Below are 15,783 nucleotides of genomic sequence, written 5' to 3'. Positions count from 1 at the left end.
AGCCTATGGGAAAAGTTATGACTTATAACTTATGAGTTACTAGAGGATGCCCGCGACTTCGTCCGCGTGGATTTAGATTTTTATAGATCCCGTGGGAACTCTTTGATTTCCCGGGATAAAAAGTAGCCTATGTCCGTCCCCGGGGTATAAGCTAAACCTGTACCAAATTTCGTCAGAATCGGTTTCACTGTTGGGCCGTGAAAAGGTAGCAGACAGACAGACAGACAGATAGACAGATAGATAGACAGATAGACACACTTTCGCATTTATAATATTAGTAAGGATGATGGAGTTATGATAATATTAGATGACGTGGATTTAGGTTTCTCCCGTGGGGCCTCTTTGATTTTCCGGGATAAAAAGTAGGCAGTAGCCTATGTGTTAATCCAGGGTATAGTCTATCTCCATTCCAAACTTCAGCGAAATTCGTCCAGTAGTAGTTTTTGCGTGAAAGAGTAACAAACATACACACATACTGTTGCATCGGGGAATACGAGTGATACACACGGTAGTTGTAGTCACACTGCTTTAATCAAACAAAAGACATTGGGATGACGTATACATGCAATCCTGAATAGACACATATACAACACTCCTTCCCCTAGATTGACAATCTCGTAAAATAGCTATATTAATCTAGTTATCGAGACGTTGACGTAACAACCTCCTTCGAGTTCGAGCAGAGGGCCTCCGAATATCACTCTCTATACACTCGAAGAACTCATCATCGGATGTCTGCGGTCGCCGTACTCCTCGGGTTCTTGTCACTCTGTCAGGCGAGTCGTCCGCTGGAGGTGACGGCACGGCGGCGGGTGCTTCGGGTGTAGCGGGCGTCTCGGCCGCGGTGCTCGTGACAGCCGAGCCAGACGTGCCGGGCGACACGGGTGCTAAGGGCGGATCCTCGTTTGTCTCGGCAGCAGCGCTCGCGACAGACGAGCCGGACGTGCCGGCCGACACGGGTGCTGATACCGGTTCCTCATTCCTCCCACCCTCAGGTTGTGTCGGTGATGATGATGACTGCTGTCCTATATTATCATCGTCCCAGAAGTCGAGGTTGTTACTTGTCTCTTTATTTAAAACAATTTGATTTTTATGTTTCTTAACAACTAACAACGTTTCACAATCCTTGACTAAATAAATTACTCTGCCGAGCTTCTTAACAATTAGTCCCTTACACCAACTGTACTTATTATTGTTACTATATTTTTTGTATAACACATTATCACCTAACGAAAACGTTTTTTGAAATTTTCCTCCACGACCTCTAACTTGTGTACACTGTCGATTTTTAACAAAATTAGCCAAGGCGGCAGACGAGGGCGGCGATGATATCGGATTTATCAAATCTAATCGCGTTCTTAATTTTCGACCATAAACTAACTGCGCCGGCGACGACCCCGTGGTGGAATGTAGCGAATTTCGATAGTCGAATAGATATTTTAACATTTTAACCTTGCATTCTTTTATATTGCGACTAGACATTAGACTCGATTTGATGCCCTTTTTTATTATTTTGACATAGCTTTCTGCCTGGCCGTTACTAGCCGGGTGATACGCCGGCGATGTCAAGTGCGTGATTCCGTTCACATCGCAAAATTTAATAAATTCCTGCGAACAAAAGGAGGCGAAATTGTCTGTTATAAGAAATTCCATTAACCCGAACCGTGACATGAACTCATACAACTTTTCGATGACCGCGGCCGATGTAGTAGTGGTGACCATATCGTATACTTCCACCCATTTGGTATACGCGTCTACTATAACTAAATAGGTACGACCGTTAATCGGACCGAGGAAATCCATGTGGACGCGTTGGAAAGGACGCGATGGAAACTCCCAAGGCGAAATTGGTACACGGGGTGCTGCAGGTCGTAGCTGTTGGCAGATGTTACAAGTACCTATTATATCTTCTACAGCGGCATCAATTCCAGGGAACCAGAACCGTGACCTACATTCTGCTTTAGTTTTTACCATGCCTAAGTGTGAAGAATGTAGTTCCGAAAGTACCTTCGCTCTCAACGCCCCTGGAATTACGACCTTATGACCCCTCATGAGGCAACCGTTTTCCAAGGAGAGTTGCATCCTACAAAAATAATATGGCTTAATCTCGATATCATTCACTTTGGGCGGCCAGCCTCGTAAAACATATCTCGCAACTCGCGACAGTATTACATCTTTCTCCGTTTCCTTACGTAACTCATCCAGCGATACCGGGAGCGACCCGTCGATTACGAAGCACACATAGGCCGCGCGATCATACAATGCCGCGGCTGCGTCTGCGCAACGCCCCGCGCTCCCCTCCGCCGCACCCGGCCCGCTTCCCCCGGACGCGGGGGCAGGGAGGCTCGCGCGAGACAAGTAATCCGCGCTATTATCTATACTTCGTACGTATTCTATCGTATAGTTATAGCCGCTTAAAAACATAGCATATCGCTGTAAACGGTTTGCCGATACTTCCGGAATACCTTTGTGCGGCCCGAATATTGATATGAGAGGCTTATGATCAGTGCGAAGTACGAAGGGATCGGCCCTACCATACAAATATTGATGGAAGCGTCGGACTCCGAATATTATAGCCGTGGCTTCTTTCTGAATCTGCGAGTAATGTTTCTCCGCAGCACTAAGCGTCCGCGAAGCGAAGGCTATCGGTTTCTCGGTTCCGTCGCTTTCGATTTGGGACAAAATTGCACCTAACCCGCTCGGGGATGCATCGACCGTTAAAATTAACTTTGCGTTAGGATTGAAATGAGTAAGCACTTGATCTGACGCTAACAGCCTTTTAATTGTATTAAATGCCTTACTATGATATTGATCCCAATTCCATTTAGCCCCCTTTTTTAACAACTCATATAAAGGGCTTAAGATAGTTGATGCGCTGGGCACGAAACTGCGATAGTAGTTAACTAGGCCTAAAAATGACTGTAACTGACTAACATTAGCGGGAACCGATGCCTCTAAAATAGCTTTGACCTTTGAGGATGATTTCTTTAACCCGTCTTTGTTTATAACATACCCTAAATAACTTACTTCATCCTTAAAAAATTCACACTTTTCCTTTTGTAACGTTAACCCTGCCTCTTGTAATCTTTGCAGTACCGCATGCAACCGATCCATATGCTCACCGTCGTTGGCCCCGGTTATTAAAACATCATCTAATAAACAAAGAACACCATTCATGCCTGACAACACATTCTCCATTGCGCGCTGAAAAATAGCCGGCGCAGACGCCAACCCAAACACTAACCTGGTGTACTTATACAATCCACGATGAGTGTTGATACAGGTAATTTTCTGTGATTCCTCATCTAATACAAATTGGTTATAAGCCATAGAGAGATCCAACTTTGTAAACTTTTGGCCCCCGTGAAGCCTTGAAAATAGCTCACTCACTGTAGGCAAGGGATATTTTTCAATAACTAATTGTTTATTTATACTGACCGAATAATCAGCACATAATCTTACTGAGCCATTTCGCTTGAGCACGGGTACGATCGGCGACGCATATTCAGAATGCTCCACGGGTTTCAGTACGCCTAACTCAAGTAATCTATCAATTTCCTTATTAACTTTATCTCGTAAGGCGAACGCGAGCGGCCTAGCTTTAAAAAAAACTGGTTTCGAATTGTCTTTTAAAGTCAATGACACTTTATATTTTTTAAAACATCCTAATTTGCCTGAAAATATGTGAGGATATTGTGTTTGAAGCCTTTTGACTTGATTTTCGGTTTGTTTACAATAATTAACCGAAGTTAGCTCCAATTTAAAAAGAGAAATAAAGTCCCTACCTAGTAACGGCGGGCCGCCGCCGCGTACGACAAAAATGTCGAGAGTATGCGATCGTCCATCGAATGACACCGGTACGCGAATCATACCTAAACATAAAATGCTGTCTCCCGTATAACTCACGAGTCTCTTATTACTTTTTGTCAACGGTATGTCGTTGAAATGTTTTGTGTAGGTATTCTCGGATATTACAGTAACTGATGAACCACTATCGATTTCAAATTTTATTTTTATTCCGCGGATATCCACTGATTCCACCATGGGTTCGCCCTTCACCGAACGTATATTATACAACTTACCGTCATCATCGTCGTCCTCGGCGGCTCCGCCTGTGGCTACGTACCCTATCTGGGGGCATGCCCTTCGAAGATGCCCCGCGACATGACACCGGTTACACACATGATTCCTATATTTACATATTTTTGATTTATGGAAAAATCCACAGACATGGCATTTAGATTTTGTCGCACTCACACCAGCACTTGCACTATTTTTGCTATCACTTTTTGTTCCTTCCATCTTGAACATGGCGCCGCGCTCCACCTCAACCGCGCTCGCAATGACACCTGCATTGGAACTGCTAGCAGCTCCAGCGTGCGCGCACCGGATACTCTCCGCCAGCTCCACCGCCTTCGTGAGAGTGAGCTCTGTGAGATCCTTAGCATACAGCTTCTCCTTCTCGAGCCCCGGCCGCATGCCTATTACAAAGCGATCCCGCAGTGCTTCTTCCACGTTGCTAAAATTACAATGAGCCGTCAGCCCCCGCAGTCTAGCCGCCCATTCTGTATGCGACTCTGACGGTTGCTGTGTTGCTGCATAAAATTTATGCCTCTCACCGATGCCCAACCTCTTCGGTGTGAAGTGTGCGTCCAAGATAGCTAGTATGTCCTCGAATGGAACGTCTTCTAGCGTTTTCGGCAAGGCCAAATCCACCGCAAGTTGGTATGATCCTTCCGCGAGTGCACTAAGTAAAATAGCCCGTCGTCTGATCCCCGTTGCATCTGTTGTCGCGTTTATATCGTTCGCGATATACCACTGTAGCAGTCGACCTTTATATGACTTCCAAGAGTCACCACGACCGTGGTCAAAAGTCGATAAAATCCCGACCGACAACGACACCCGATCGACCGACATTTTTTATTTCCCCGGCACGTGGGTAATTATTAGATGCGCGCTCGTCCCACTCCCATCCCATCCTCGTCGCCACTGTTGCATCGGGGAATACGAGTGATACACACGGTAGTTGTAGTCACACTGCTTTAATCAAACAAAAGACATTGGGATGACGTATACATGCAATCCTGAATAGACACATATACAACACATACATACACCCAAACTTACGCCTTTATGTGTAAAGTGTGATGACAGCGGTTATAGGCTTACGAGATGGAAAACTTTTTTCAATTTTTACCCCCGACCCAAAAAGATGGGTGTTTGAAGTTTGACGTGTGTATCAGTGTATCTGTGTATCTGTCTGTGGCATCGTAGCTCCTAAACTAATGAACCGATTTTTTGTTTGAAAGGTGGCTTGATCGAGAGTGTTCTTAGCTATAATCCAAGAAAACCTGTTCAGCCGTTTGAAAGTTATCAGCTCTTTTCTAGTTACTGTAACCTTCACTTGTCGGGGGTGTTATAAATTTTTAATTTACACTTGTATTACAAACAGATACGTTTTATATTAGGAATTATATTATTACTAGCTTATGTCCGCGACTTCGCCCGCTGGACTGACTATATTAATTGCAATCCCCTGTTTTACCTCTTAAAGCGGAATTTACATTACGAAGTTAGTGGCACGAAATTAGTTTCACGACATTAATTTCACTATAAATTGCACGTGTAAACGTATAATTTCATAATTTATGAAATAGGCCATCCAAAGGGGCAATGCTCTAAATTATAGTTTTATTTAAACTAACAATGCCAGTAACATACGATTTTTCACCTCACTAGCTCAAAAAGGGCACCTTTGCTGTTTAAAACCCTGTAGCGAGTGAGCAAAAACGACTTTTGCTCACTGGTTTTGGGCAGCAAAGACGCTTTTTTTGAACTAGAAAGATGAAAATAACTATCAAAATAAAATTAGTTTACAATAGATAGTTAAGTTAATTTCGTTCGGTATTCAAAACAAAATTAAAATTGGTAGTTTCACTTTTTATTACATTTTAAGGTTTAAAACAACTTTCTCCGGAAAGTGTTGTTAGTTTTGGTCGATAAAATACTCTTTTAAAATTAACGACCAATACTTACGTTTTTACTGTACTTTTTACATGTTACTGTAAAACCCTAATTAAATTGTTTACGCTGTAATAAAAGTTACTTAATATTCCACCTTTCTCTTTTTCTTATTGTGAAATAAGCATGTGCTTTTTGATAAGAGCAACTGATGAGCATCTTGCCGGCTCTCGGCAGAACTGCTTTCCGATCATAATTATTTCAAATATGTATGTCAAGACAAATCATATTTTTTTTTATTTTTTTTTATTCAGATACAAGTTAGCCCTTGACTTCAATCTCACCTGGTGGTAAGTGATGATGCAGTCTAAGATGGAAGTGGGCTAACCTGGAAGGGATATGGCAGTTTTTATTAAACCCATACCCCTTTGGTCATAAATGGCACAAGATGTCCTACGTGCACTGACCTCTACACAATTCAGTGCGCTGGACTTGCGATTGCCGATCAGTTTTTGAAGCAACTCGATTTTCACCATTTGGAACTGATAGCAGTAGCTGATAGTAGCGTAATCGGAACTAATTAATGTTAATGATGAGACATAATATGTCAACATAATGCGTTTCGTTTTTGCTAGCGTTCTGGTCACACCCTGTATATTTCCTTTTAGTGCCTACATGAAATAATTATTCATTTTCATTTCATTTCAGAAGCAAGAAAACTCTTCGGCGGCTACAAAATCACACCATCGTACTGCAAAGCAAGTAGAGCTGCCAAATATAATAGAGGAAACACAATATGCATGTTCAACCATGAATGCGTGCAGCGTGGAGGCGAAGTGGTGGGCGCTTGTATGGATGGATTCCTCTTTGGAGCCTGCTGTCAACTGCCATCCGACTCACAGTCACATATACCGAAAGGCCCAGGAGTTGTCATGACCAGCTACCTAGACTACCCTGATCCTGAGACAGAAACTGAAGATTATGATGGTGAACAGCTCAGCGCTTGGCATAACAGCTTCAAACCAGTCGTCACACCAGGTTACAGACCAACCCAAGCGTCTTCAGCAACAGTTAAAGCTGAACTGGATTTAAGTACAGAAAGCCAACACATAATAAACGAAGGACTCACTCAGATCACTAATACTTTATTAAACACTCCACCAAAAGATAATACATTTATTTACGCTAAACCAGAAGGTGCATATAACCATGTGGTTGCAGAAACTATATTATTCCATGAGAATGGATCAGAAGTTAATGATATAGCAAGACCTTCAGACTTCAATATACAGATATCATCTATGCAAACTAAACCTACCGTGCCGCCAACAACTACATCTGCTTCATCTCCTTCTATTATAGTGTCAACACACAGACCTATATACAAACCTGTATTCAAACCTAAACCTACAAAGCTAACAACTGAAAAACCAACAACAGAAAGCTATATACCAATTTCAACGGTAACAAAAGAAAAAATGCCTGAATTGACTTCTATAGATAGTATAATACAAATGCTAAATGAAAGCACTCCAAGTATGAAAGATGAAGTAACTCCACCTTCAATGGATATAATGGAGACTAAATCTTCACCAGGTCCTTCTACTGTTACACCAGTATCATATAGCAGTAGTTTCCCTAACTACTACCCCTCAACCGGACATTATGTTACCCTAAAACCTTCGACGTACCAAAGCACGCAATCAACAAAATACTCAACCAATAAAAAACCTTTGATAACTAAAAAACCTTACGGGAATACAACACCAAACAGTATACCTCAAGATTTAAGACCAGTAAAACCTTACTACTCATCCCCTAAACCTAGTCAATCAACTAGTCAAGAAATCCAAGCTTTTAACAGATATCCGACTAATCCAGAAGATTTTGATGACTCAGTTACAACGTTCAGTTATGTGAGTTCGACTACAACTATGAAACCAACTTCAACTAAGAGAAAACCACCTTCTACCAGCTATGTAACTGGATCCAAACCACTAAGACGACCAGTGACTCCTCCAAGCGATTTCATATCAACTTATGATGCTAACATAGACACATTTTCAAGCGTAACCCCAACAGTTATAGTACTAGGTGGACTAAGTACTAAACCTGAAACAGAAGAAACTCAATTCGTGGAAATTTCGCAAGAACCATTCAAGAAACCAGTCAGTCAAATTACAGTCAACAACCACATTGAATCAACAAACAACATTTTCGTCAACAAACCACCGAAAACAGAAAAACCAAAACCAGTGACATCATATGCAAGACCATCATCTCCAACAGTAGTTATAACACCCAAACCTACTCCCACTACTCCTTTCCCGAACAAAGTATTCACTCGACCAGTATCCAACTACCAGTCCAGTACAACTATCAGTACAATTTTCGAGTCATACACAGAGTATCCTTCGTCGACAGTTAAACCTGAAATGCAAACTTCTTTTGACGATCTAATTAACTTCCCACCAGTAAGAAATCCTATGCTAAATGCTACGGGTTCTAACCCAAGCGTTTACAATACAAGCGTAGCCATTGATAACGAATTCGACATACTACAAGATGTAGACTTCACAACACCTACGTGGCATGAAGATGTAAAATTGAATGAAAAAATGAATTTGTTTGTAAATAAAATCGTTGGTAGCTTACAAGGAACCTTCCAAGAGTTGCATGATATAGTTATTCTTGATAAAAAACCGAATGCGACTTTAACTAGATTGACTACTGCGAAGCCTCCGAAAAAGACTCTACCGACTAGAAAACCATTGACGACTACGAAAAAACCGATTAGACTTACTTCGAGAAAACCTCCTCCGAAGACAACAAAGAAACCTGTCAAATTGTCTACGTCTGCCAGAAAACCGACTACAACTACCCCCATTCCAACAACTACCCCGACTACGACTACGACTACCAAAAAGCCGGTAAGTTACACTTTCACTTTATTTATTAATTAACTTTGACATTATCAGTAGCTCAATTTTTCACTTTTATAATAATAGATAGCTGTAAAATTGCTTATTTTAAAATATTTCCCTTATTTTTTTCCTAAATTAATTATACAATTATATTTAATTTAACAGCAATAAAAATATATTTGATTCGATAATATTTACTAAAGAGCTATAAATTTATGCTTTAATTATATTTATTATCTAACTGCATTAGCTTACATAAATTGGATTTAATTTTTAACGAAATAGATGTTAACGCAAAACGTATTAGACCTAAAAAAATCTGATAACTCTTTGCCAAATAGTTTGCCAGGCATGGTCCTTGGCCTGTGATTGATATCTTTCCAGATCACGACTACAAAAAAAACCAAGCCTACAAGGAAAGTGACTACAACTACAATCACGACTACAATAACAGAATTAGCCGATGAAGTTACAACCGAAGCAACGGAAGGATACTCCGAACCTATTGATTATAATGATAAAAACTGTAAGTAAATTATGGAAAAGGTGTACTTACGCCTGACTAGCTAGCATATATCCGAATCCGAGGAGTTCTTATTAGTGGGAGGTCCCAGGTTCGATTCCCGGTAGGGTTTTGGAATTTATAATTTCTAAATTTCTGGTCTGGTCTGGTGGGAGGCTTCGGCTGAGGCTAATTACCACCCTACCGGCAAAGACGTGCCGCCAAGCGTTTTAGCGTTCCGATGCCGTGTGGAAACCAAAGGAGTATGGGTTTAATGCAAACTGCCATACCCTTTCTAGCTTAGCCCGCTTCCATCTTAGACTGCATCATCACTTACCACCAGGTGAGATTGCAGGAATAAAAAGAACTTCCGCAAAGTAACGTCTGCTTTTATTCAATACTTTATGCGTGCTCTAACACGCATTTGACTAGATGTTTCTCAAATTCCAGTATGCGGCGTCCGTCCATTAGTCAAGTCAGGGCGTATAGTGGGAGGCAAGAACGCCAGGTTCGGAGAGTGGCCCTGGCAAGTCTTGGTCAGGGAGTCGACGTGGCTTGGCCTGTTCACCAAGAACAAGTGCGGTGGTGTCCTCATCACTAACAGATACGTCACTACTGCTGCCCATTGTCAACCTGGGTAAGGTATCCTTTACCTTCATCATCAGCTCAACCTATACTCTTTCCACGGAAAGAAATTGGTATAGCGCTTTCTCTGTTACACAATCCCATACAAATGACAGAGACGAAAATCTCAGTGGTCGTTAACCATTTTGAAACACCAACCAATCGCAAAAAAAAACAAACACTCATAATTCAATTCTAAAATGTTTTCAAAATTCCACTCAAAAACGTTTGTGATTGGTTAGTGACTCAAAATGGTTAAAACCCTCTGCCCTCCTAATCATCATCAGCTCAACCCATCGTCTTTACTCTATCCACGGAAAGAAGTTAGTGATAGCACTCTCTCTCTGTTACGTAATTCCATACAAATGACAGAGACGAAAATCTCATTACGTATTAACCATTTGGAGTCACCAACCAATAACGAACGGAACTGTTTTTTAATTGAATTTTGAATGTCCCAATTTTATTAAATACGAGTATAAGTAATAAAACTTTATCAACTTTTTAGGGTTCTGTACCTCAAAAAAAAAACCTCGAAAAAATCAGTGCACTTAAATTAAAAAAAAAAACGGGCTGAATTGGAAACAACCCCCTTTTTGGAAGTCGGTTAAAAAAGGATATATCGAAGGTCGGTTATAGGATCACTTGGTTGTCTGACTGTCGTTCCTGTCAAGATCGTCAAGGGCATCAAAACCTAGGATGCTTAGTTAAAAAGTATCGCTGTATAATAATGAAGAAAATAATCCTTTCAGATTCCTAGCATCACTAGTAGCAGTATTCGGAGAGAATGACATATCCAGTGACGTGGAACCTCGACGGCCTGTATCCAAGAACGTGAGAAGAGTGATCGTGCATAGACAGTATGATGCTGCCACCTTCGAGAACGATTTAGCGTTGCTTGAACTGGATACGCCTGTACAATTTGATGCGCATATTGGTAAGATAGTAAAAAAATCGTAATACTCTATAAATTTGCTCTCATAGTCCGATAGGACGGCAATCAGAAAAGATAGGAGACAGATCAGGTGCAGGATCAAATGGCTTTATATATTCATTGAGGTAGGGGGTAGGTATTAGGAGAGAATGACATATTCAATGACGTGGAACCACGGCGACCTGTATCCAAGAATGTGAGAAGAGTGATCGTGCATAGAAAGTATGATGCTGCAACCTTCGAGAATGATCTAGCGTTGCTTGAACTGGATACGCCTGTACAATTTGATGCGCATATTGGTAAGATAGTAAACAAATCGTAATACTGTGAACTCTCTAATTATTCACTCTCACAGTCCGATGGGATGGCAATCCGACACGACAGGAGAGAGATCAGGTGTAAGACCGATAGCTTTACGGGCTCCCCGCAGCATGAGCATGTAAGTAGTAGTATAGTAGCAGTAAATATTAGGAGAAAATGACATATCGAGTGACGTGGAACCTCGACGACCTGTATCCAAGAACGTGAGAAGAGTGATCGTGCATAGACAATATGATGCTGCCACCTTCGAGAATGATTTAGCGTTGCTTGAACTGGATACGCCTGTACAATTTGATGCGCATATTGGTAAGACAGTAAACAAATCGTAATACTGTGCACTCTCTATTCATTCGCTCTTATAGTCCGATGGACGGCAATCAGACACGACAGGAGACAGATCAAGTGCTGATCCAATGGCTTTACATGCTCATTGGGGTAGGGTTGTAACTAGCCACAGCCGAAGCCTTCCACGATACAAAGTTTGATGAGTTTTATAACAAATCAGAAGCTTAATCAGAAAATCTCCCATCTTTCTTTCAGTGCCCATCTGCATGCCGCCCGATGAAGCTGACTTTACAGGCCGATTCGCCACAGTGACTGGATGGGGCCGTTTGAAATATGGAGGAGGAGTACCATCTGTACTTCAAGAGGTTCAAGTAAGAGCTTCCATCGCCTTTTTCTCTCTAAATTACAAGAGATTATAAAATCTCTATCATTATTTTTCATTTATTTGGAAAACTTTATTGCATACACAACATATATATGTAAGGTTATTTTTAAAAATTGATTTGAGTTGTCAAAAATAATATAAAATTATTAATTTATCCAATGCAGGTAGTTTAATAAAATCGATATTTGGCTCATTCGATGTCATACAATCTGTTGCTAGGAGGCCAACAAGATTGAACTTGCATAAATACGGGTGTTTCGAAGGTTTTAGTTTAGTCTCCATCTGAGATTCGGAGCGATATCGCATATTTTCGGTATTTCGATTGTGAACTGGATAATTAGATGTTGTGATAGCAATCACGCTCTAATTAAATTATTTATTTTGGCATTAGTTTTTTTAGATTAAAACTCTCGGATAACCTCTACACATTGAACCTGTCTTTTTTGTGTTGGTTTGAGAGGACATTCCAATAATTCGATAAAAATATTTAAATAATACCTGCTTTTCTGAGTGACGCCAATATATAATACAGAAAAAATACATACAGGAACATACATATAGAAGAAACTATACTAGATGGTGCAAAGGCGGCTTTATTGCTATAGCAATCTCTTACAGGCAACCTTTGGTGTGCGGATTTACTGACCAGAGCGCGGGATGGTTGCACAGAGTTAAATTACGTAATACGTAAAGCCTAGTTTACATTACTTTAGTGACATGAAATTAGTTTCACGATATTAATTTGATAAGCAATTTCACGTGTAAACGTTTAATTTCGTGCATATTGAAATTAGTTGCGTGACATTAATCTCAACATGCATGAAAGTAATTTCGTAATGTAAATTCCGCTTAATGGGTCTTAAAGCCACACATCTACGATAGACCAAGTCGAGTCCAAACAGTTGAGTTTTCTGTGTGGCGGGTTAAAACAGCCATTGTATCATCACGTTTGGTTTTCTTCAGGTACCAGTGATAGAAAACAGCGCTTGCCAGGAGATGTTCCACACTGCAGGCCACGCGAAGAAGATCCTCAATTCCTTCATCTGCGCTGGCTACGCGAACGGGCAGAAGGATTCGTGTGAAGTCAGTATATGACCAACCTTCTTATTTTGGGTTCCGTACCTCAAAAGGAAAAATGGAACCCTTATAGGATCACTTTTTTGTCTGTCCGTCGTGTCTGTCAAGGAAACCTATAGGGTACTTCCCGTTGACCTAGAATCATGAAATTTGGCAGTTATAGCACAAGTAAAGGCAACAATCCGAAAACCATGAATTTGTGGTTACATTAAAAAAAATTAAAATGTGTTCATGACAAATAATTAGTATTTTCAATTTTCAAAGAAAGATAACTATACCAAGTGGGATATCATATGAAAGGGCTTTACCTGCACATTCTAAAATAGATTTTTATGTATTTTTATGCATAATAGTTTTTGATTTCTCATGCAAAATGTCAGAAAACCTACCGGGTACGGAACCCCGGGTGCGCGAGTCTCACTCACACTTGGCCGGTTTTTTTTCGTTGCCTTGCTCTGTTGGACGAGAACGAGCAGCTTTGTTTTTTTAGCATTTTATTCATTAACACATTCATTAAAACATTATACAACTGATTATTATCAGTTGTATTATGTTTTATATGTACATATGTATATGTATATATTATCTTTTTAACCCCCGACCCAAAAAGAGGGGTGTAATAAGTTTGACGTGTGTATCTGTGTGTCTGTGTATCTGTCTGTGGCATCGTAGCTCCTAAACGAATGAACCAATTTTAATTTAGTTTTTTTTGTTTGAAAGGTGGCTTGATCGAGAGTGTTCTTAGCTATAATCCAAGAAAATCGGTTCAGCCGTTTGAAAGCTATCAGCTCTTTTCTAGTTATTACTGTAACCTTCACTTGTTGGGGGTTTTATAAATTTTTAATTTACACTTGTCCTTTTATATATTTAGATAACATTTTCGTTTAAGATCCTCTATGGTCTTGCCTGAGTCAGATACCATAAATGAGTGAAGTTAAATTAATCGATATTAAAAAAAATTACAGGGCGACAGTGGAGGACCTCTAGTTCTGCAACGTGATGACGGCAAATGGCAGCTGGTTGGTACTGTATCACATGGTATCAAATGCGCAGCACCTTACTTACCAGGCGTGTACATGAGGACCACGTTCTACAAACCTTGGCTGAAATCTATCACTGGTGTTCACTGAGTTTCATTTAGTTTCATGAAGATTCATCGAGTTTCACAAGATTCTTGTGATATAGAAATTTTCTAATATCTACCTGCAACTTTTTGTGAATGACGTTGAACGAAATGTTATCATGAAATTCTTGGTGATAATAAATACCTACATAGATAATTCAATCAAATCGTTTATGGTTCTTATAATGGTAGAGAATATCATACGATATTGCATAAATTCTTCAACTATAATCCATAAAGGTACATGAGGTGAGGGCTACGTACTGCCTAAAACTTGGCTGAGATCTATTGTTACTGTTCACTAAGTTTCATTTAGTTTTCATGAGGATTCATTGAGTTTCACAAGATTCTTGAGTTATGGAAATTTTCAAATAAAATCTTTTTAATTATATTGAACTTTCTATTAATTTTAGTTCCACAAAGTTCTATAAGATTTATCAAAATAAATTCTGTAAAATCGATTCATAAAAATATCTAATAACATTTGTAAAGTTCCAAAAGTTTCTTAAGTTTAATTTTCATTAAAAATTTTGATAAAGATTTGATTTTATTTATTAACGAATCGGTTTTATAAAATTTTCCTATGGATTGAGTTTCATAATTCGAGTATGGGATGTTAATAATAAAAGGTGTTCCTCAAAATAAATTCTTGTATTTTATTTTTCTATTAATTTGTAATTTCACTACGCAAATAGTTTTAATATAATTTATTTATGTTGAGAATATTAATTTATTGAGTAAATTAAATTAATCATTAAGTTCTACCGGTATCCCACCACCAGATTAAATTATTATAAATTTGAATTTGTAAACCTAATAATAAGGGACAGATTAATATACATTTTTGTAAAAATGGCAAAATAAGTGTTAAAAGATTTAATCAAAAAAATTCAAACATATTCTATAATAAATAGAAAACTAATGTAATATAAAGATATATTGAAATGCTTCCTGAGCTACAAAAATACAAGTAAAATAATGTGCTAAGCACAACAAAATTTTGACTTTAAAAGATCTGTAGACATAATATGAAAATATTATTGTGTAATGATATTATTATAAATATTAATATAAGATAAATGAGTAGCTAATTTTATAAATATTGTAAATTATTATTATAAATAGTGTACATTGGAATGCATTTATTTATTAAGAGTATTTAAATATAAGTAAAAAATATCGTTCTTAGTTATGATGAATTTGTTGATTATTTATATTTGTCCCAATTTAGGTTAATCATATGAGAATAATAAATTAATGTTTAGGTATTTTGGAAATTTAAACGAAGTTCTACAAAGGGGGTTGGCGAATTTGGACCCAGCATTTCTAAAAACCATTCAGATTCAGAAATCATTTAATTATAATAATATTTTTCAGAGTATTTTTCTGTGTAAGCCTGATACTTTTAGAAGATGGGGGTCAAAAACATAATTATTCACAAGTACACATTAGAAATAACCGTTACATGGCAATACAAGTAAATATCTTTCTTCTCCCAACTTTATTTGATAGACTTTGATGAAGTTTTTTATTAGACTGGTTTACTAGAACAAGCATGAAAAGTTTGATTCGTGAACGTGGGCTTGAGGCTCACGATTCTGTTAGTTTGGGTCTGAAACTCTATGGAATTCGCCAATCTCCTTTAGA

The 15,783-nt window shown here is 39.0% G+C and overlaps 2 protein-coding genes across 2 annotated transcripts; one reads left to right on the top strand and one right to left on the bottom strand.

Annotated features, from left to right (window-relative positions):
- Nucleotides 1-1,224: 1,224 nt before the first annotated feature.
- LOC123878950 lies at nucleotides 1,225-4,937 on the bottom strand. The gene is made up of 2 exons (XM_045926329.1): nucleotides 4,083-4,937; nucleotides 1,225-1,278 (listed from the first exon to the last, which is right to left on the bottom strand). The coding sequence occupies exons 1-2, from the start codon at nucleotides 4,915-4,917 to the stop codon at nucleotides 1,265-1,267; spliced, it is 849 nt and encodes a 282-aa protein (XP_045782285.1). The 5' UTR covers nucleotides 4,918-4,937; the 3' UTR covers nucleotides 1,225-1,264.
- Nucleotides 4,938-5,706: 769 nt separating this feature from the next.
- Nucleotides 5,707-14,355, top strand: LOC123878940 (serine protease filzig). Its single transcript, XM_045926316.1, has 8 exons — nucleotides 5,707-5,712; nucleotides 6,630-8,891; nucleotides 9,270-9,411; nucleotides 9,838-10,024; nucleotides 10,764-10,948; nucleotides 11,807-11,922; nucleotides 12,900-13,019; nucleotides 13,979-14,355. Exons 1-8 carry the CDS (start codon nucleotides 5,707-5,709, stop codon nucleotides 14,141-14,143), a joined length of 3,183 nt encoding a protein of 1,060 aa, XP_045782272.1. The 3' UTR covers nucleotides 14,144-14,355.
- Nucleotides 14,356-15,783: the final 1,428 nt, after the last annotated feature.

The sequence above is a fragment of the Maniola jurtina genome, chromosome 27, assembly GCF_905333055.1.
Source record: "Maniola jurtina chromosome 27, ilManJurt1.1, whole genome shotgun sequence".
NCBI classification, from domain to species: domain Eukaryota; kingdom Metazoa; phylum Arthropoda; class Insecta; order Lepidoptera; family Nymphalidae; genus Maniola; species Maniola jurtina.
Note: the sequence above shows the minus strand (reverse complement) of the source record. Positions and strands in the feature narration are given on the sequence as shown.